Source organism: Numida meleagris, chromosome 4 (assembly GCF_002078875.1).
Source record: "Numida meleagris isolate 19003 breed g44 Domestic line chromosome 4, NumMel1.0, whole genome shotgun sequence".
In the NCBI taxonomy this organism is placed as follows: Eukaryota; Metazoa; Chordata; class Aves; order Galliformes; family Numididae; genus Numida; species Numida meleagris.
The window spans coordinates 94,074,689-94,098,689 of NC_034412.1; the positions used below are offsets into that span (position 1 = coordinate 94,074,689).

General features: G+C 36.7%; 1 protein-coding gene across 6 annotated transcripts in view; it reads right to left on the bottom strand.

Annotated features, from left to right (window-relative positions):
- Positions 1-24,001, bottom strand: part of CTNNA2 (catenin alpha 2) — a 457,330-nt gene that overhangs the window by 34,591 nt on the left and 398,738 nt on the right. For all 6 annotated transcript variants that reach the window (XM_021395891.1, XM_021395885.1, XM_021395889.1 and 3 more), the window contains 5 exons: positions 23,722-23,814; positions 23,290-23,446; positions 20,211-20,411; positions 8,029-8,180; positions 817-930 (listed from right to left, as the gene is read on the bottom strand). In XM_021395891.1, coding sequence (XP_021251566.1) covers positions 817-930; positions 8,029-8,180; positions 20,211-20,411; positions 23,290-23,446; positions 23,722-23,814 — 717 coding nt within the window. The remainder of the gene's footprint in view (positions 1-816; positions 931-8,028; positions 8,181-20,210; positions 20,412-23,289; positions 23,447-23,721; positions 23,815-24,001) is intronic.

A 24,001-nucleotide genomic window follows, 5' to 3' on the forward strand; every position in this document is an offset into this window, starting at 1 on the left:
GAAATATGTAGACATGTAAAACAGCCATGAAAATAATTCAAGCAGCTCCCAGTTCCCTAGCAGTTCTCTGCTAGAAAATTCTGGGGTTTTTTTGCTGTTGTTTTTAAACTCTCTTTCCAGCCAAACATATCTTTATCATGCTGTTTGTCCCCAAATTATATTCTGCTATTATTGTTTTTAATCTGAGTTGACCAGTCTGGCTAGTGAAAAACAAACACACATCAGAGGGTTACGTAATCCTGTGTGTCAACAAATTTCACTTCGCCAGCACCTGTGACCCCTGAAGCACTCATCAGCTTAATTTGCAATCCCCATGCACAAGCTAAGGTCACAAATCACAGTGAGTCCAGTTCATCATGATATAATTACCTTGGTAAAATTACATTGACTCAGTAACAAGTGTCTTCAATTACAATTAAATTACAGGGACTGCTCAGCTCTCCTTGACAAGTTTGCACACTGGGAAACATGACTGCTGTAAGATTTCTCTGGATACAGCGTTTGAAGCCTTGATGATATTTATTTATTTATTTTTAATTTGCTGAATATTCCCGCAGTTACAGTACATTCCAAACCTATAAGGCCTTCTGGAGCAAACAGTTCATACAAGGCATCACCTAAGCCAAGGAAGATCATTCAATAAACTCAGTGCTTTTCAGATAGGCAGGACATGAAAAACTTAAATACCAGGGTTAGATTACTGCTATTGTTTCTTACATGACCCTGAAGACCTGAAATCACTATATTTGCCTTCTGAGGCACAGCTTTTCATCTGCAGCTATACCGACACTTAGCATACATGGGGTTGACACTCACCCTTGCACTCTGGCCAGCAATAAGCTGGTCATCTTCGGTCTGAACACTTGTTCGGCTGCGAACGTCATAATCTTCCTGCTCAAAGTCTGAATCATCCTCCAGCTCTTCAGGGGTCTAGACAGAGACAGGGGGAGAAGGCAAGAGAAGAGATGACAGGCTTATAAAGGATACAAATCCTGTGTACAGTAAGCTCTTATTTCATTGACTACCTGCCCAAGAAACGCTGTTTCTCTTTCCTTTTAAATTAACTTGTGTGCCCTGGCAGTCAAGAACTGAAATTGAATTGTCTTAAAAATTAAGTTGTTTCAACTTTAGTGTTCTTTAGAGATGGCATTTATCATTACCTTGCTGCAACTTTTCTTAATTCTGTTAACATGACAAATGTAGCTCCACGAACAAACATCTTATGGAAACATTAACAAACGGAATGCAGTATTTCAAAACAATCTTATTTCATTTATAAATGGTTACTGCTACTATTGTATTACTGTAATGCCAGAAAAAATTTTAAAAGAGAAAGTAAATACCTGGTAAAAGGTAACTCACACCCTAAAAGAAAAAGTTATCAAAGTGAATAAAAGATTCCTCCTGAAATGAAAATGTAAATGATGTCAACAATTTCTGAAAACAAATGTAAAATTTATAAACTGCTTTGTCTTTTTTGTTCCCACAATTCTTCTCAGGTTCAGACCTTTGGAATTTGCTTTACCTCCTAAACTGATACCACATTATCTCCACTTCTGGTTCTAAAAATAGTGTGAAGGTATCTGGCATACTGACCAAACCCAGTTATATATAAGTTGTCTCCCAGTCATTTGAAATGTTGGAGGTAAGGAGAAGAAAGATGATTAATGGATTTATTTATTTGGCATTTTCTCCTTCTAGCACAGGAGAGAAAGAAAAAAATCTTCCAAATATGTATGCAGCGAGAAAAAGAGAAACAGTCTACTTTAAACCGATGTTTAATATTATATTCTTTTCGGATGACATGGGAACAGAAATAGACCTCAGAATGGAAGATTATATTGCTTTTGTCATTTGAACAGCATCTTATAAAAACAGTCTGTCCACAGGTAACTTTTGTAGGTACAATACATGATAGTAGTAAGAGAAATAGAAGATCACAATAACTACAGAGAAATCCTCACCCTACTGGCTACCCACATGCCTCAGTGTTAACCTAGAGGAGCTACCAACACTGAAGATGTCAGTCATGCCGGCATTTCCTGCTTGAAGGCACTGTCAAGTTTCCTAGCAGAGGTGCTAATCATTGCCAGTTGTCATTACAGCTCTGTCTTGAAGATTCTCAGTCACCAGGAACTGGTCCAAACCCTCTAACATAATGTAGTGAAGTCTTTTGTTGATATTTATATTACAGCCTGGATTCCAACATGAAGTGCACATCACTGTAACAGAAAAATCAACTGCTTTGCTAACTACATGGTAAAGCGCACATGATGGGAAGAAGCCATCTTCATTTGGCTTAAATGAATTAAGCAAGTATTTTGATGCTGAGCAATGGAGGAAGAAATAACCAAGTATGACAGTGTGGTAATGAAACACTGGCAGCATCTCTGAAGAGATGCACGTTCAAATAACATGCCTAACAGGTTGGACAGAAGGTGAAGACTAGGTTAGAAAATGAATGTCTTTTCTGGCATAAGAAAAAAATGAACGATTGCAACCCTTGTTGTAATGTTCGATGGTCTTGCTGTCCAAGCATCTTTAATCTCTTAATATATCCTCTCCGCTAAACTGCCTGAGGGCAGGATGTGACTTTAAAATCTGTCGTAAGCAAACCAGCTACTAACAATCAGTACATACCTCCCTAAGCAAGACAGAGTATTTCTTATTACAGGGCTCAACTTTTCATCTGCTAGCCTTTACAGTAAAGAGCAGGAAAAGGGTGGAAAGTTTCAAACCCATCATTGCAAAGCAGCTGACTCTTCCCCATCTCCCAAGTCCAATCAGCCAGCCAGTTACACTGGTCACTGTAAAACCAGCATCCTTCCTCAGGCACACTCTTCTTTGTTTCTTTTGACTGTACACTTTTGTAGACATAGGACTATAACAGATAACAGACAGCCCTCTCCCAGCTTTTCATAGTCTGAGTTGCAGCAGAGTAAGGGCTGTGATTGTTTAACCTGGAGAGATCAGCCACGTGGAATATTCAAAATATTGCATCCCAACAGTGTAAAATCTAAGCACAGGGGGGCTCTTATTAAAGAGATAAAACATTCTCAAACTTCTGTGTTCAAGTTATTTATCCTGAAAGAAACATTTGGAAAGAAATGCATTGCTGTCACTTACTGCCTAACATTCACAATCTTAGTATCTGTGGTCTTTAAAAAAATGGAAACTTAATTAGTATAGATCTAGAATTTGGAGAAAAGCAATACAAAACAAAAGAACAAGGTGATGGAACAGTTATAATATACTACACATTCAAGAAATTCCAATATTTTCCCTATCTGCAAGTGAGATCTAATCCAGTACTAACTTTCAGATTCACTCTCTTAAGGTTTTCAAGTGTGGAGAATTCAACACCCTCATTTCCTTCCAAAAACAGCTACACTTTCCATTAAGATGAAGAATAGTAGTGAATTGCTAACTGTAGGCTGCCATTTCAAATATGTGGCATGTTTTTCACTGTTGCACTGCTGCTTTGCTCTATCTGATGTCTTGGAGATGCAGCCGCAATTTTAATCTCTCTGATTTGCTTAGAGACAAAGGAAAAAAAAAATATATATATATATAAGCACCTAGACTTAAAGCATTTTCATTCCTTAGCTGAGACTTCTAAATTCCAATTTTTGTGCACAGTGAACAGGACCATGGAATTTAAAATCTAGTTTCCAAGACAACAGTCTGTTACTTAATTTATCTGAGCTGGAAGACAGAAGGACTGATTTGTTCCTGCAGAAGTCTGAGTCTATGGCCATAAAAACTATGGAAGCATGGATCTGACATCAGGGACAGACTCTAAACAACTCTGACAACCACCTGTGGAAGGAGGAGCCAGAGCCTTTTTCAAAACTAATAGATTTTAAAAACTCATTAATTTCGATGGAAAACTGTCAATTTTCATAATTTCTAGACTTAGCTGTTGCATAGGACAGGCCATTAGACTTCCAAGGATTAATTTTCTTTCAAAAACAGTGTCTCTACTACATATAGAGCATGTTCTTCATTACATTTATCTAATTCTGATGAATTCTCCCAGTGAAGGAAAATCTTTTACAATTCCAGATAAATCACTCAGTAATTATATACTCCTACTTTAAGAAGCATGCTATATTTCTAATATAAATTTGGTGACATTCAACTTCCATTAATAGGATTTTTTACTATTTTTAATATCTCACTGCTAGACTGAAGAGCATGTTGATAAACAGAACACCTTCCACCACTATAGTTTTCTTTTATCATTTGTAATGCCAGTATAAAAATGTGATTTATCATTAGAATCAAAGACGTTGGAAAAGACCATACGATCATCTAGTCCAACCATCAACCCATTTATGCACGAATTAGATGTAAAGTGGTGTAGATACATAGAATTATAAATGCTATTTGTGTAATATTTAGCCAATTCAAAAATACTTAATGAAGATAAAAAGACTGTCTATGCTATGTGCTTAAAAATTCTAAGATGCAACTGTAAGAAATTCAGCCGTGTGAACATCAAGTCAAGTTAACCTTGTAATGAGTAGAAATAAAAATATTTCCCTATTTTCTACCACTAAAATACCCTCTACTTCTAAAAGCTAAGGAGAAAAAAAAGACTATAATATGTTTTTATATTTGACTCCATGCTATTCTGGGCATTTGTTTTTGTACCAAGGAAGCTGCAGCCTCAGTAACTCAGGTGCTTCAAGCACCATCTGAGTGGCAAAGACAAAGAACCTCTCTCACAGCAGGTCTTCAGCTGTTTAATGATTAAAGTAAAAACTAACTCTTCAAACACCTGAAAAGCAAAAGGCCCTCAATACAGACAACAGACTACGCTGTAGTGCCCTTTGAAGACAGACTATATAGAAAGCCTATGTGGTTCTACACCAAGTCTAGTTTTCCAGAGGGTATGGGATGTAGCAGGATCTTTGATTTCACCCCAGTGGTTATCAAGGCTAAGGCTATATTAACATACAATGTTAAGTGTGGAAAATTAGGAGAGGATTCATACCTCCTAACAGTTCGCTCTCAAGAGCCCACACTCACACTACTTTCATCTCATTTTTATTCAGTCTAGGTGTGGTCTGCTTCCATGGAATGAAATTCCAGCAATGACAGGAGTGCATTTAATGTGCACATCTTCAACAGTTACCAAGAAGAATCAAGTTCATGTCCTCTGAGACTGCTCCATAATGTGGACCAAACTAAAGCAAGTGGTAAAAACTGGAGTTTGGATCCAAAAGTGCGCTCTTGATCCAAAAGAAAATGTAATACCAAGTCTAATCCAGTTGCAACTATCCTGCTGTTGGTGAGGCTGCCAACAGTAAAGGCCATGTGTGAAAAGACTGGTTTCATAGATGCCAAAGAATGTGGAAAGGTGCTGTTTGATTCTTCCAAGCTGTAGAGCAGGTTTCCATCTAATAACTGAGAGAATTTCACAAGTATTTATGGAAAAAAAAAAAAAGTGTAATTTGTTCCCTATGCTGTAATTTAAAAGAAGTTGGAACAAAGTTATTATTTTCTATCTTATTTTTAGATTCTATAATTATATACTCCTAAATTTATTTATACTACTTCTTCAGTTGTGAAAGAGTTCTTCTGTACAGATTATAATAACAGTCCCTGATGCAAAATGAGTCTCCTTCCTCCTCCAAACAGACAATAAATTCTACCCGTTCCAAGGAAAAAGAGAAGAAGTGATCTTTCCCCCTTTTTTTCACATTACTAAAATAATAATACCAACAAAAATAATTTTAAAACTGGCTTTATTTCCTCAGTGGAATGAGGGAATCATCTCAGATAAATTTTAATCTTTCATAGCATGCACTCAAACAATTACTGCCTGAAAATAATTGTTTGTGGCAGATGCTCTAAAAGTTTTGCAAGATTTACATATATATAAATAAATTCTACAAGAAGTTTTGCAGCCTGTGTGTGTGGGAATTAAGAAATTATTAGATAAAATATTCTAAAGATTGTCTTTTATATCTTAATGTCTACCCTTTAATTGCATTTTCCATTTCAACATGAGATGTCTGGATGGGAATACTAAAAAGTATCTCAGACTTAAACTAAATTGTGTTTTACAGAAAATAAGGCTCTGAGTCAGCAAACTCTGGTTTATGTAAATTTATAGATGTGAATTTTCCCAGTTAATTCACAAGGATAATGAGACCATTTATTTGCTTTAGTTCTCTGCCTGGGTAAGGAGCACTACATTTAGCTCCATAAATAAGTTAATTGTCTGAATGCAAAAATACATCTTCCTAATCTGAGTAAGCAGAATTCATTAGCTCGTATCACATACAGAGTGAAAAGTGGTAGTGATACAACTGCAAAATTAACCTGGGATGTTTCTAAGGAGACTGTGAAGACTCCATGCTGATCAGCTTTTGCAAGCTAGTGATTAACATAACAGCAAAATGGCACTGAAATAAATGAACTTAAAATGGTGCTTTTTGCTTAGCCAAAAATCTCACTCAGTATGCAAAGTCTCATACCAGCCTCTGTGGGACAGATGTACAAGCGGGTCTTGGGAGCCAGAAATCTATGTAGGGGACAGCAGAAAATAGGTCTGTTGAAGCAGCCATGTCATGACTGTGTCTTATGAAGCAGTTCAAATGTCTGACTGTCAATGACTGAAATGTACTTAGAAGTGGCTCTTAGAATCATAGAATAATCCGACTAGGAAGAGACCCATAAGAATCTTTGAGTCCAACACTTGGTTCCTCACAAGATCACCCAAAAGTCAGACCATATGTCTGAGAGCATTGACTAGATCCTTGAACTCTGGCAGCATGGGGCCTTGACCACTGTCCTGGGGAGACTGTTCCCATGCCCAACCACCCTCTGGTGAAGAACCTGTTCCTGATATCCAACCTGAACCTTCCCTAAGGTTCTCTTGTCAAAAAGAAATATCTGGAAACATGTTACAGACTAAGGAACTGTACAGTCAAAGGACAAACATATATTCTGATTCCATTCCAGTCTGGAAGTCTTACAAATATTCCAATGTTGCACATCCCAAAAAAGGACACATTTGCTCCATAAGCGACCATGCCTATAATTCAGGCTAGCTGAGCTTTGCAGTGGGTATTTACGGGATTTATATTTTGCAGTTAGAAAATCAAGACTGTCAGAAGCTTATTGTGTAGATGTTAATGTATCGTGACATGTATAATGACTAAAATGAAGCAATTTTGGACTGCTCCAACTGCCTGAAGGCTTTCGTCAGTACTATAGTAGTCTCACATGCAGAAGTGTATGTTACATGTTTGCTCAGAGGAGTGAGCTGTTTCTTTAGCACTGTTGCTTCACAAAAGACAGTTTTGTCTGAGATTTTCACTATAGCTTTATTTGCATGGCTCTTTCAGCAGGGCAGGTGAATTGGTTATAATACAAAAATTTAAATGGGGATGTCCAGAACAATTTTTTTATTTTAAAATATTTGACTATGGACTACACTGAAAAGTAAGACACAGGTAAACTCACACACAATTATTTTGTTACTTTAAAAAAAACATATAAATGCCTAAGCAAATTGAATCAACTGGTTAGTCAACACTGAAATGACACATTCCTTAGCTCAGTAAACACTCAAAATCATCCCTGCAGAGGTTCACTGGAGCAGCAAGATAATTTATTTATTCATTTAGATTTTAACCAGACTTACCTGATATCCTCGGCAGCACACATACATTAAAAAAAAAAAAAATTCTACACAAAGTTTGAAAATCTTAGCAACATAATGCTATTACTATGGAAATGGTTCTGCTTAATACTGAATTTCCACCTATGGGCAGCTGTGATCAAATCATCTCTTAGGTGGTTAAAAAATATTCTTTTGCTCATCCCCTCACCTCTTTCCTTAAAAATACCTTTTTTTTTGCTGCACATATTTTTATTTTATGCTTGTTTCAATGTCAAGCTTCTCTGGCAAATTATGAAACAAGGCTGAGTCCAAGCACTCCACACACTCTTATCCACTGTATGACACTTTGCTTGAAGCCCCAACTTTTATTTCCCGGGTGCCTTACATACCCTTATCATCAGAACAGCTTTCCTGATGTCACGAACTCCATCATAAACCAAGCGGGAGGCATCTATGAACTCGTTCTCTTCAAATGGCTGTGGGACATTCGCACTCAACGCTTCAATGGCAACCTCAACTTGTTCAGCAAAACGTGGCATAACTAGATTAAACAAAATGAAAGGCAACAAGATTAGACACTTCCTTCCGTGAACATTCTCTCCCTGCCCTTGGGCATAAACACTTTTCAGTAGGCATGGTACATGTTGTTGTCACAACTTCAAGTGCTAGGAAGGCTCACAGGGCCTTTTACACTGATGCTATATGTACAGAGCCATGGCACATTTCCTACTAGCGACAAAACAGCCATCCTCATAGTCTTGCCTCCAACTGAATAATAAAGAATGTAAAACTTCCCTTTTAATTGGTCCTTTACTAACTTTTATATGACATCAACAGCTCATTATCTGAGCTATCAGGAAAATTCTTTTAAACCCTTTTAACTTGGAACGAACACAGTACAATATTTATATCAAATGATCAAAGGAAAACATAGCTATTTCACCTACTAATTTAGATTGGGTAACTCTAGTCTGGCTTATATTGAATAATAGTAATAGCGAAAGGGACATAACGCTTTTGGAATGCCAAAGTTAGCAAATGGTGAAGGCATATAAAAAGACATTCTGTTTCTTCATTATCATCTTGTATATACTGCAAAAAGTAGTCATAGCTATAAGGCAATGGTATTATCAAGTGTAGTATGTACTTTATGAAACATGTCTTAAAGCAATTATTTGTTTATGTAAATACTTCAACAGCTTTCCTTGAAGTAACTGTTAATACCAGATGCTTTTCTGCATATTCTATACAGGATTCCTTTGTACTTGTGAGGGCTGCTCTGAAAGTAATGCCTCCTATTTTATTCTGTTGGCCCATGACGTCAGAGGCAGCTGTTGGTGGGATGGCAGTAGAGGCTGAACATTCCTTCCAATATTCCATCACATTTTGTTGCCATGTGACAGATGGCAGCAGAAGGGCAGTCTGACAGAACAGTGTCTGACATGGAAGTGTGTATGAAGCAAAGGTGTGTTACTGAATTCCTCCATGTGGAAAAAATTGCACCGATTGACATTCACTGATGCTCACTGAACCTTTATGGAGACCAAACAGTGGATGTTAATACAGTGAGGCATCAGGTGGTGCGTTTCAGCAGTGGCAACAGTAACGTGAATGGCAAGCTATGTTCTGGACAACCATGGAGATTTTTCAAGCACAGCATTCTTGCTTATTGCTGATGAGAATGCATAGCTAGTCATGATGACTTTCTTGAAAAGTACAGATTTTAGCTGAGAACTTGCTCTGTAAAATAGTGTTATTTTGCTCTTTGAGTTGGTTGTAGTTTCCATCGAAATTAATAGGAGGCATTACTTCTAGAGTGACGTACATATAATCACTGGCATTATGCAGAAAATGAAATGATCCCCAAATCAGTTCTCAGTTTAATCTGAAATCCTACAACAGGGACATGAACAGTAGGTTCCACTAATTATAATTCATTTATGTTCCTATACTTAGGTATTACAATGGTTTTACAATAATATTGCAGGGCTGGAGTCTCATATACTATAGAACAAACTGAATCAATGCTTCATTGGAAAACCAAATCCAGAACCCTTTAGAGTTAAATTCTTACAAATTTCAAGGTACTTGAGTCAGAATTAAGGTTTATAGATACCCATCTTTTCCTCATATTCACATCTTTGTTTTACTATTTGACATCTTTGTGCATCAAGGTGTCCACTGGGTTTATTATTTTGGCTCTATAACTGAAAGAATGGGAAATAAATGACTCCTAAATCAGTTTTTTTTTTTCTTAAACTGTCTTTCTTTATCCTCTTTTCCAATGCCCTATTAAAAAAAAAACACACACATTTTGGGAACCTGATCCCTGATCCCAAGTGATACAAAGGCAGAATTTGCAGTGTCATTTCATTTCCATCAACAACAGTAATAATTTTTCCTAGGAAGTGAAGTTTCACTGTGGCAGAAAACCACATTTTCTTCTTAAATGGATGCCCTTAAATTTATTTTTACTCATACTGAAAACAGCATATTTTATGCATCTCACTTAACATCTGTTTTAAAGCAAAAATACAAAAAAAAATATGACTCAAGACTAGTTTACATTTTGAAGAACAACTGGAAGAACCTACTGCTGTTTTCTGTTTCTGGCATTTCAGTATTACTCACTGAATGCTTTTTCTTAAAAGAGAAAACTTTAAAGGGATTAATCTATTCAAATCTTGTTTATGCTGACTTTATATGTTTGTTCATGCACACAGACGAAAGAACTGAATTGAATCTTTCATGCAGATAATGTTCAGTAGGTGCTAAAGTGCTTGGAATATATTGGGGCAAACAGGAAAAAGTGATATTGACAATAGGCTTCAAAAAAGTAAACATTAATAAAACATTGCTAAGCAGAGGTGAAACATTTTAAGTAGAAGAGGAGTTTGAGAGAGATGGAAGTTTGGGATAGTGTATTAATAAATGCACGTATCAAATCATCTTAATTAATGGAACACTTGAAATTATATTAGAAGACTAATGTGATTGCACAAGGAAGTCTAACCTAAAAATCAAAAAACAGTAATTAAAAATATAATGAAAACAAACTAAGAATTAAAAGAAATATATTTAGGGTCATAGGGATAAAACAAGCAAAGTCAGAGATGTAAAAATGGCAGCAGAAAAGGAGGCAAAGGATCCTAATATTTAGGATTCTTAAATTTCTGTCTAGAATTTCCTAAGCAGCAGACGTGATCAGGTATTTAACACAGTTAATAGTAAAAGCAGCAGACCTGAATTAGGAAGAGGCAGTTTATCTATATAAATGTACATAAATATATCTATTAAATATATCTTCAAGCATACAGAATTTAATCTACAGTACTTAAGAAGTTAAAAAAGCAATTTCTGAATCATCTTTGAGAATAACAATAGTAATAAATGTTCCAGGCATTTAGAGAAAGAAGTAAGCATCTATTTTCAGAAAGTTAAAGGAAGAATTATAGGACATTCAATCTATTTTCAGTACCCAGAACAAAGTGAAAAGTAACGTAAAGCTTAATTATCTTGTAAATAATGAGCAGGTGTTGGACAGGCAACAGATTTATCATAAATAGGATGTATCAAAACATTTCAACATTTTCCTTGACAGGGTAGCTAAATAAAGGGGAGGGAGAAACAGTATAATAGAATCACAGAATGGTTTGGGTTGGAAGAGACCTTTAAGATCACCTACTTCCAACCCCCTGCTATAGGCAGGGACACCTCCCTCTAGACCAGGTTGCTCACAGCCCCATCCAGCCTGGACTTGAATGCTTCCAGGGAGGGGGCATCCGCAACCTCCCTGGGCAACATGTTCCAGTAGCTATAATACAGCTTGACTTTGGTAAGGTTTTTGACAGGGTCACACATGACCACTGCATGGGATGCTTCAACAGTTTTAACCTTGTGGATCTGGCCACTTCTTAATTTACACTATTACATATAAAAATTATCTGCCTTTTAAAAAAGGAAATAGCTATTAAACTACATTATGAATTGTATGCTTGCTTGCCAACTGTATTTTTACATCAGTGCTTACATTTGATTAGATAAGCATGAAAAAACATCTTAAACTAATTAGATGCTACTTTAAGACATTTTTTCATGCTTAGATGCTAGTTCTTAAAGTTTTTCTAAGTTGTCATTTAACACAGTAAAGTTTTTGAAAATGAGCTAAGAGCTGTTAAGGTTATTGGGACACACTTGAGGAGCTCCATGACAGCAATGTATGGTAAATATCCAATTCAGCTGTACCCACAAAAACTCCTGTTTTTCTTATCTGTCATTTATTGTACAAAGAGGGATACTCTTAAGCTGAGAAGCAGAATTCAGACAAAGATAACAAATCTGTATCAGGAGTTGAAGATCTTCAATGACAGATGACACTTTATTTACCTTGTAGAGAGACACTGGCTATGAATTTGAACTTCGGAGATAAATCAGTACTACAGAAAAAAAGATAAACAATAGGGCTCAGTTTTCAGGCAATTTTTCTATCAAGAGGGCTATTTTTTTTTCTTTTTAACAGCATTATTATAGCTACCTCTTAGAGATTTCATTCTAAAGAGACAAGTTGAGAAATTCTCAGCTTCTGCTATCCAGGGGTTTGGATCTAAGAGAATCAACCATCTTAAGCCCAGAAGTTGTTCTCCAAAGCTAAACTGTTCTCAGACAAACGAGATGCTTGAGCTCCTAAGAAATGACTGTTCTCTGATACACTGGCTCAGTCAGCTTTGTCCCCTGGCAAGCTCTTGGTAGATATTCATTCATTTATTTATTTGTAGTTGCCCTTCTGAAATAGCTTATGCCATAGAGATGTTTAAGTCTGTGTGCCAAGCACTGGTAAAAATAGTACTAAAGTGACTGTAAACAGTTGGATTAAGAGATTTGGTTAAAATGAATCAGAAAGCACATGGCATACTAAAGATTTTGACCACCACATTGTTGGAAGTTGAAGGAAGGGTCCCTGAAAATCTCACACATAATACCTCTGCTTCTACTAAACATCACACCTATGTCACATAAATTGACCATCAAGGATAATCGGCACTAATGTAAACTAAGAGTTATCAGAGGATGTTAAGAAAGCAAAAAAATTCCACGAATGACCCACTCCACAAAAACAAAATTGATGCTCTGTTAATGAAACAATTCATTATTCAGATTTAATAGGCTCTATTAAAGGAAATTCACACGGTTATAACTTAAAAAGTTTTGGTGGTAAATCCAAAAGATCGTTGGATGAAACTTCTTTGAGGTTTCTTTTTTTTGTTTGTTTGTTTAGTTTTTTCCTCTTAAAATGGATTTTTGAATGGATTTAATGGTAATTTATTTATCTGAAGAAAGAACACTCGCTCCTGTGAGACCTAAGGATTTTAAACAGGTATTTTAAAAATAGTTCTTATGAGATGTTTATTTGACATATGCTGTTAAAAATGGCACTGTTTCTGAATTTGGTTTGAAAGATGAATTAGGAAGTAAACATGACGCCTGATTTAGTCTGAAGTGTTTGCCAAAATCTGGTACAATAAGGACTGTAAAATCTTTATCAGAAGATTCTAAATACTTTATAAATGGTTCACTAAATCCTCGCCTTAGATTACAGTGTAATTCTCAACATGTCAATCATGATTATCATATTGCTAATTAAAAAGAAAAGCCTTTATACCTGTCTATTCAAAGTTTACCACATACGACAGCATTAGACTAACTGGCAAGAAGAGCAGATTTGATATAAATATTTTGTTGCTTGTTGCATATTGAACATAGACATATCATGTATATATATTGTTTTGGTTGTCACATATGAAGAAGTGCTAGCATATAATTATGTTTATGCTTTATGTCACTGAGTTGGCTTTTCAGAGTTTGTTGTTCTGTGCTCAGAGATGTGGTCACTGATGTCTGTTGCAGCTAAATACCCAGTAATACAAACATAAATCCTCATTAGTTCAGGATATTAAATCCTATGTGTCAGGAAATAACAAAAGCAAAATTGAGCAGTGTGCTGTTTATATGCTGGGAGAGAAAAGGATGCAGTGTTACTAGTCATTTGGCCCAAGCACAAGACCACCTTTTTTCTTCTCATTATTCACTGACTCACCTTTCCCTTGTTGAAATGGTTAAGGAATATACCTACTCTAGTATAGGAGAGCAATACAGTCTCTATAGAAACTTATGGAATATTTGCAGTGGTTTGATGGAGTTATGCTACCAAGTATTGTGATATATGAACACATAAAAGAAAAAAAACCCTTCAAATTTTGCCCTGATTGAATTGTCATTAACAGAAAGAGGAAAAGTCAGGGGAAAACTAAGGTAAACACTGTTAGCAGGGAGGTGCCTTGTGGCAAACATAGGCAATCGTATAATGAAAGGGTACATCAAAAAGCATGCCAACAAGGATTATAAAAGAAGGCTGTAAGGACATATGTGTCTCATCAATTTCAGATGTCTCACTCATTCTCCTGTCTACTTGTGCTAATAAAACCACTTGCAGTATAGCCCCCAAATATTTTTACTACTAAATAGAGCTCCCTTCGGGTTAATACTCCAAATAAAAGCTTGCTTTAGCTCTTTGAAAAATTCACTCCAGAAAATAGTCATGGGCTGCTGGATGCAAAATGGATTATACAACACAAACCAGAAAAAAATGCCCTTTCTGGCATTACCTATAACTTTGTGTACGTTTGCACGTAGATGTGTGTAGGCAAGAGCATGCAAGGGATACCAGTGATTTTATTTTAAAAGATTAATGTACAAATCAGATTCATATTCACAAAACATTCTGTTGGAGCCAGTCAACCTTCTCTGCGTTTCTCTGTCTATATTTTCTGGACATTGAATCATAGAATCCTCAGAGTTGGAAGGGACCTCTAAAGGCCTTCTAGTCCAACTCCCCTGCAATGAACAGGGATGTGCACAGCTAGATCAGGTTGCTCAGGGCCTGATTCAGCCTCATCCTGAAAGTGTCCAGGGACGGGGCATCCATCACATCTCTGGGCAATCTGTTCCTGTCCCTCACCAACCTCACTGTAAAAGACTTTTTCCTTATATCCAACCTAAATCTACCCTCTTTACGCTTGAAACCATCTCCACTTTTTCTGTCACCAGAGACCCTGCTAAAGAGTCTGTCCCCTTCTTTCCTGTAGCTCCCCTTTAGATAATGAAAGACCACTCTCAAGTCATCTCTGAGCCTTCTATTCTCCAGGCTGAAGAGCCTCAGCTCTCTCAACCTGTTTTCATAGGAGAGGTATTCCACTCTGAGGATCATTTTAGATCACGCTCTCCAACAGGTCCACGTCTCTGCTGTACTGAGGCCTCACCATCACAGAGCAGAGGGGCAGGATCACCCCCCTCAACCTGCTGGTTGCGTTTCTTTTGATGCAGCCCAGTTGGCTTTCTGGGCTGTGAGGGCACATTGCTGGCTCGTGTCCAGTTTCCCATCCACCAGTACCCAGGGTCCTTTTCAGTAGGGCTGAGCTCAAATCCTTTCATCCCCCAGCTTGTACTGCTAGTGGATGCTGCCTTGACTCAGTTGCAAGATCTTTCACTTGGATTTGTTGAACCTCATGAGGTTCACCTGGGCCCAATGCTCAGGCCTGTCTAGGTCCCTCTGGATGGCATCCCATCCCTCTGGTATGTTATAAACATTTTCCTACTTGAGCAACCATCTTTATACTTAAAAAAAAATGTCTCTTAAGAGCACAAGATGTTTGTGAAAAAAATATTTGAATAGCCAGTAAATAAAAATGGTCTATGAAAACAGACACTATTGGACTAACCTACTATCCATTATTCAAGGTGGCTGGCATATCCAATCTAGACAGTTCTAGACTTTTTAAGCTCTTCTGGAGCTAGTTTAGCTTCAAATCCTCACATTTTGTTAATTTTGTCATCCTTATCTTGACCTTCTTTCATATCTGGAACATGTTTAATTTGTGGAGATCAAAGGTGAAAAAGCTACTTGGAGCATTAAATGAATACTGTCCTTAACATACAGGCTAATGTCTTAAGCACTAATTTGAGGGATGTTGTGCATGTAAAGGGTATCTGTGCCCCACTGCTCATATTGCTGACACATTTTTTTTTCTGAGAGGATGAATTAACTCACAGCCTTCCTGTCAGTGTACATAACGTCCTCAGTGTAGATAAATATTCTTCTTACCTTGAAAAATTAAATGAAATTATCATTTATTGTCATCTTTCTGATGACTCTCAAGTGCCTAACTAGCGTTTTCCTTTTTGCAAATTTTGCTTCTTTCTATTTGCCTGTTGATTAATATGTCACACAATATCAACCACAATGCTGCCTCTGAAGTATCATAGGATGCTTTATTTTTTTTTACCTGCTGAGAAATAGCCATTTACGCTTTACTTCTGAATTGTATCCATTTCTTAATCCATCAAAGGCTTTAAAATTCACTCCCTGGTTACTCACTTTCCAATCACCTATGTGTGAAGGACTTTATAAAAAAAAACTTTTGAAAAATCTAAATCAATTACATTATATTCTCCTTTAGTACTATATTCCAGTTTTAAACTGTAAACATGGAGAGAAAAAGAAACAGTATCAAAAGTTTTAGACACTGCGGTGATTTAATCATCTCTTATGTCTCTCATGTAATTATTTTATAATATATTTTGCATGTTTTCTCATTGCATTCCTCTACACACTGAAGACAGTCTCGCTGGCTAAAAATTGTTGGAATCAAACCAAGCATTTCCTTGAAATATGAATGTAATGTTGGATATTCACTGTCTCTTTGGTATAAAATATTTTTTTTTTCTAAATAATGTATTAAAAGCTCTTTGTCGGTGATACCGTCATCTCTGGATTTCAGTTTAGCAGAACTTTAAAACGCAGCAGTGCTTTGCAGAATAAAAGCCATAATTTCATAAAAGTCCTTGGGTATAGGATCTCATTGTAAGGATGATGGTATCCATAAGTTGTACTATAACCACCTGGAACTCACATAAAACATGAATTTAACATCATTCATTTTTAAAATAGTCTCTATTTGAGAATTCTTAGCTCTCCCTCAGAGTCAGTTTGCTTTTTTGATTACTGATATGCTTAAATTTATCTTCTTGCTTCTACATTTTTTTCATTTCATATCATTGCTGAAAAATCCATCTTAACCACACTTCAGTATTAGCTTTGATAATATCATTGAGCTGCTTTTGCCTAGTGATAAATATCTTCAAAGTTTGTCCTACTCACACTGATAAAACTCTCAGTCTTTTCGCTGAATTGCCAGGAGTGCTGGTTTTGAACTTTAGTCCATTCAAATAATGACAAAATACAGAATTTGAGTCAAAATAGAAGTCAGAGAGAGACATACTCAAAAAAAAAAAAAAAAAAAGCCAATTATTAGGATATTTCTAAAACATGCTTAAAGATGAAACTCCAATTTCTAGTCTGAGTCACGCAACAGACAATTCCAAAGTTTCCACTGCCTTTTGCAGGAGTGTGTAAACCCAAGTATCAGAGTGCTGGTTCTTGCCACCTGATTTCCAGATATCCAATGCAAACTAGATAAAACAACCACAACCCTTCCCAGCCAGTTCTGGTTCTGACTGTCTGTCTTGGTTTTTGTCCTTTTCCTTGCCTCTCACATTCCCTTTCTCCTCTCTTTTTTCCCCATCCTTCTGTCCTTCCTTCTTTCTTTGACCATATATAGCAGAATTATATTTTATGCATTTTTCTAACTTTTTAAATTTCATTTTTTCTCTATAAAAGCTAAGCAGATGCGAATGATAAACAAAGAGGAAAAAATCAACAGGAGCCTACAGAAATCCCTGCCTGCCAATCTCTGGGCTGTGCCTGGCCCTGGTTCCGCCCACTGGACCTAATCCTGATCCCCAGCCATGGGCTGAGCAAGGAAGCCATTGGCCCTTGTTCTGTAGGAAATCGAGTTAAAGATGTTTAGGAATACTTCACTGTTTTCCCAACTACCCCAAACAAACAAAGACACAAATGAAAATTAAGCCCTGAAGCTTTAGTTTACTCCTGCACACACTTAACATCCACTGAAATCTGTGTTTTCTCTTTGTTCTGAGTAAGATCCATAGATTCAGTGGTTTTATAGTTTTCACCTTAGATTTATAAGAATGTCAGTAAAAGAGAATCAAGCTTTTAGTTTGTTTTTAAAGGAAAATTAAAGTACCCAATTAAAAAAAGACATTAGCCAATACATCCTGATGTAATACTGCTCTCAGACAATAATCTAGCCTCGAACAAGTGTTTGGCTATTAAGTCAGAGGGTTAGTCAAGCACAGCTGAGAAAGCACTGAAACAATGGAAAAAACAACCATAAATTCAAAAGGAGATTTAGGCTGTAAATTAAAACAACAAACAAATAAAACTTTAAGGTGAAAAGTTACTGAAGTGAGGCTTGCATGATTGCATTTTCTCAAAAAATATCAATATCATTTACAGCAAAGATGAATTTTCTGCCCCCAATAAACATTAGCACACGCATTAGCGTTTCTCTTTCCAAAACAGCGTGTCTCTATCTCTGATCTGTGGATCAAATCCCATACTCACATAACCCTATGAAATCCTGACAGGAGGAGGCTTGCACGTTAATAGATTTCCTTTCCTGAGCTGATACTTTAAGGTAAATAATAGTTATAAGGGAAACGTGTTCTGCTTGTTTCCCTTCTACTTTAATTCAACTAAATTTTCCCCAGCTTTCTAAAGTATTTCATTTAGAAACAAAAGTTCAAGTAGAAATATACGAAAATGAAAAAGATGAGATGGTTATAGTTGCGTTGCTCACAGAGTTTGATATATATGTCTGTGGGTGGAACCCGACTGAATAAACCACTCATCATTCATATAACTTGTAGTAGATCTCAAGCTGAAGACTATAACAAATATATAATTATGCATTCATAGATACATGCATATCTATATCCATAGCTATACAGATGCATATGTAGATAGACACCAACTGTAGGGTAGAGGACACAGTAAAAATTGGCAGGGCACAGAGTGGAGTAGTGTCATCTCAATACCAGCATTTGACTCTAGAGTTACAAAATGAGGCAATAAAGTTTACTGTTTTTTTAATCATCAGCCGCAGAGAAATAATACTCAGCCCTTTTCTAAGTGGCTTAAAAAGCTGTAGACTGAAATTGTGTTGCAGTGTGTATGGTAATGTGGCTTTTCTCTCTTCCTGGTTTATTATTCACAAGTTTTCTTAAATTTTACTAAGAACAAAATAAGTAATTACTTTTGACTTTGAGGATCAGGGAATCAGTTTTAAGCATTGAGTCCAGCGTTTATAAATTGATGTTGTCAAGATGCACTTAGTCCAGAGCTTCTAGCACTTAGTTATAAATCAAATTATATAAAAAAGTACATTAAGTACAGAACGTAAGCATTCACTGTGCCTATTGTTTGTTTATTTAATTGTGCTTTATAATTGACAGGTACTCCTTTGAAAAATTAATAGTCAAATTTTTACATAACATTAAATGGGAAATATTAGCTCATTAAATCTGAAAAGATGTATCTTATTATCTTATTTGTTTGTGTATTTATTTATTTTATTATTATTAGATGTTAGGAAGAAATTCTTCACTCAGTGCGGTGAGACCCTGGCACTGCTGCCCAGAGAGCTGTGGGTGCCCCATCCCTGGAGGTGCTTAAGGCTGGGTTGGATGGGCCCCTGGGCAGCCTGAGCTGATGGGGGGAAACCAGCCCACAGCAGTGGGATTGGAACTAGGCAGGCTTTAAAGTTCCTTCCAACCCAAGCCATTCTGTGATACTCTGATTCTCAGGTGTCTACCCTGTGTGCATCTACATAATGGCTGGTCACTTGTACCGTGAGTGGAGATCTAGTCTGTAAAGTAAAAGCCATTCAAAGTATGATGCATCTGAGCAAATGCAGACCTCTGCTTTGAGATGAGAGTGCTTGATATTACTGCCCAGACTGAACAATTCAGCTGTACATATAGCAACAGGTAATACTGAGTAAAAAAGAGCCTAAAGTGACACGTGTAGATGTAATTGCCTACACTTAGTCTGATGAATCCAGCTCTTCATCTATGAAAGCAAAAACAAGTGAAAAAAATCTGCATTTTTTTCCTTTCCATTTAGTCTAGCATACTTCACATTCTTCCAGATAATATATATTTTTTTCAGATAATATATTTTCAGTTGCTCAAATACATCTTCAGTGAAAACTTGTTTTGATTAGAAACACTTCAGACACCAACACTCACCTGCACAGACCACAGAGTAATGTTTGTAACAATTTTATAGGGACACAAAATACATAACCAACAGACTTGAGATCTTGAGAAACAGGCTGTGTGTTATTTATTCAAATACACTGCAACTCTGATGAACTACACTATCTTTGATGGATCACTGAATCTCTTCTCTTACACAGCTCTTGCCAATGTGACTTGTGCAGCAGCACTGAGTGCTAACCAAAAAGCATTTATTGTCACTAATTTGACTATTTAGATTTAGTTTTCACTCACTGATTCACCTCTGAGTTGCAGGCCTGGGAAAACTAACTGGATATTTTAAGTGAGTTAACATTGAGCAATATTTCACACTTACCGGTTTCAGAGAGCAGTTTGGTTGCTTCCAGTACCTTCTCAGTATAAACTCCAGTTTCATAGTTTTCCATCTCTGCATTAATGATGTGAATGACTCTGGCTGCACGGCCTCGGATGGCCCCAGCAGTTCTATCCAGGGTATCGACATCTCCCTCTTGGAGAGCAATCACACATTTATTCACATCTTCCAGAATATGATTTTCTGGAAAGTAGGAAGAAATGCACAGGAATAAGGCTGATTTCATTTTACTCTTCATCATAGCAAAGCTTACTTGTTTTGGTAAAAGAGAAACACAAATACATTAAAACTGGTTATTTATCTTATGCAGTACATATCTTTGAAACGTAGTGGGCACTCTCACCTATGCTGAGAGTGCCAATCTGTAGTTGTTTGAAAAATACTCACACTAATTTCAAATAGCATACTAAATTTTATGATAATGACAATGTAATAAAAATCACTGCAAAAAAGAACATGGTCAGATATTACGCAGATGCTCTAACAAACAGCTGGGCAATTTTCTGAAGATTAATTCACCCATTTCTATAAACGTTTAATATGTATATTTCATTTGCGCCTAAGTAAGTTAGAAAAGAAAATGAACCATTTTGAAAAGATAACAGCAAATGGTCTTTGCTAATAGCAGGGAGTCTGTGCACAAGCAGTTCATCTCCCTTGCTCCATCCATTCCATCAGCACAACGTATTAAGATGTGAATATTTCATGACACACAGTATAATCATATATGACAGCATATTCTGAAATAATAGTCAACTACAGTGAGTCTGCTCAGATGATGGAATATCAAGTAGGTTTACAGAAATCCTGGGAGTTCCATTAATTTTTCTTGGCTCAGAATTGAGCCATTCACTCTCACATGTTGCAGCGTCATAGTTTATGTGGTATCCTCACATACAGATAATGTGAAAGGATGAAGCAGACTTTGACTAGCTCGGATATCATTCCCCTCCAGCCACTACAGATAAAAATCATTTCAATAATAAAACCATTATGGAAATTCTTATTTGAGCTAACTCACTCTGAGAAACTCATCAACTCTTAACAGCAATTTATTTTTCTGCAACAGCCACAAGTAAACTCAAAACAAAATACTGTTTGTTCAGAATAAATAAAACTGAATCAATCAGTTCATCAACTGCTTTTTGCTAATTATTCTTTGCCACAAAAATAGAGTGACACACTAAGCTCTGCTGTTAGAAACCCAATGTTGGACCAGTTGCGGGCTCATGAAATGGTTTACGTGATGCTGAATTTTAAACGTGGGTTGAAAACACTAAGTTTCCTGTGCTGTCACTCAGAGTCATTTGAAAGTCGAAACTCTATGTCCGTATTTGAAAAACATTGCCTTGCTAAAATATTTCTTCGCTATTTCGTCCTAACCATTGCCATTTTCTTTACTCTGCCACGGTCAAAACTTACCCCACAAGAAGTTCTTCCTGAGCAGCAGCAGGCACTGTGTTTGGAATACAAACTAACTGATTAAAATGAGGATGTGCCTTCTTTTGGTAGGCGCTGTATTAATAAAACATGCCATCAGTTGTGACGCTCAATATGAAGAGGAGGAAGTGTCATTTTATGCGATACGTTTAATCAGACACCAGACCATTTTCAATGCTTCACTGGTTTAACAGCTGAAAAGAAAACTGCTCTGTGTAATCTGAGGCTTCCAAGCTCAGAGCTAGTAGTGACAGGCTTTCTGGATGCATTAGATGTTTACTTATTTTTAATAGATGGATATGTCTGTGAGCAGTATTAGAAATAAATCTAAAAACAATAGTTACACTAAATTTTCAGTTGCCTTGAGAAGTTTGGATCTAAAGCCAATTATTCCACAGCAAAGCTATCTCAATATTATGTTATGAGAAAATATGATTTGAGAAAAAACAAAAATGTCATCTGATTAAATAATCTCTGATTTTATGGATACAAGTGTTTGGATTGAGCAACAGCCCCTAAACAAATAATGAAATGGCCACTTAGTGCACGTTTCCCATCTCTTCAGCTTGTAGGCTGGGTCTGCACTTGACATCTTGTTCTGCCCTTTCCTTGCAGAACTATTTCTGCTGAAAAGTGTTTGCATCCTCAGATAAACACCCACAATTCTGAAGCACCCTTGTATTCTGAGAGTTCATTTTTTTTGTCATGGTTTACAGTAAACACTCTAGCAGTGGTGCTGAATAGTGGAGTGTAATTATGCTAGCAGTTCACCAAACCGCTTCCTTGTTACTGATAATAGTGGGATACAACAAAAAAAAAATTGAAGAGCAAAGTGAAAAGGAAAATACAGGTCCAAAGGCATTTAACTTTTATCAGGAAATTAAGGAAATGTCAAGGAAAGTATATAGAAGAAAATCAAGGTTAAGCTGTCTTCTGAAGTTGGGCTATTCTGTGAGGTTAGCTTTCTGCGAGCTAGCCTTTGCACTCTCTGCGCCCTTATTCACAAAAACTAAATTCACCTCTTTCTAACTGTAATAGAAAAATGATTTTTCTGCATCAATAATCAATTCAGGCAGCACTTGCAATTATAGCACTCATTGCATATGACCATATCATAACAAAGTTGTTACAAGTTGCAGCGCTTTACAAGGAGGATGGAGAAAAGACAATGACTCAATGCCCCTCCCTTGTCAGTTCCTTTTCTACATAAGGTTTTGCTTTGTATTATAGTCCTTTCTAGAGAGGTGAAAAAAAATTGCTATTTCTACTGCTATTTTACTTCCCTCTGTTTGGATGCCTTGCTATACCAATAAATGAGACCCAGATGTACTTTCCATCTCTCTGGAAATGCTCTTACTGGTCATGTCTTAACAATGCATCTAAATGAGACTCATACACAGTATATGCCTGAGTTAAAACAAAATTTCTCTTTAGAAATAGAAGCACACTTAGGATGCTATTTTCTGGAGGACAAAAGAACAACCATTGTTACCAGGAATTAATTGGCATGGCTTGGATGCTCCCACTGAGAGCAGAAGATTTCTGATAAGGATGATGCTTTAATAATTATAGCTTTTCTCTGTTCTGGCCCATTGCTCTGAGTTAGCAGTGATCCCAGTACCTGAAACAGAGAGGAAATCATCCACCGAAGTGATGTCATCAACGGCTTCAGTGAGAACTCGCACTTGTTTCTCCCACTGATCCTTAAAGACGTCCATGTTGTCCTGTGCTACTTTGCTCTGAGGTCTGGCAGCCAACGTCAGCGCAGCATTTATTACCTGTTATTCAAAATCAGTTTTTACAAGGAGTGGCAACAGTTTTCACAAGCCAAAGAACAAATGGATAAAAGACCATTAAAAATAAAGCACTACACCCCATTCAATACCCAAGTCTCAACAAGGTATGAATGTATTTTTCATTTTGTGCAACAGACACAAGAGACAGTTTAATGACAAAGGCAAGGCTAAAATCTTCAACTAGGGTGTCTTTCCTGTCAGATGCTTTTTAATGCTGAAAGAGTTCTCAGTTACTTTTCAGCACAAATAATGCTTACCTGTGGGCACAGACTATCAATCTGTGTTGCTGCCATACGCACTAGCTTCACACCTTCTTCATTATTTGAGATCGAACAGGCCAGATTTGCAACCTATGATGAAATCAGCAGAGTCAAGTTTTAGGCAAGTGAGTCATTTCATACTTTTTTCTTCTATTGAGCCTTGCCTGGGATGAAAGAATTGAACACAAGAGGCATGATCCAGGATCTTCTTTGCTGATGAAGATAAACTTATGTATGTTATTTCCTAACTAAAAAAAAAAAAACAACCAGAACTAGC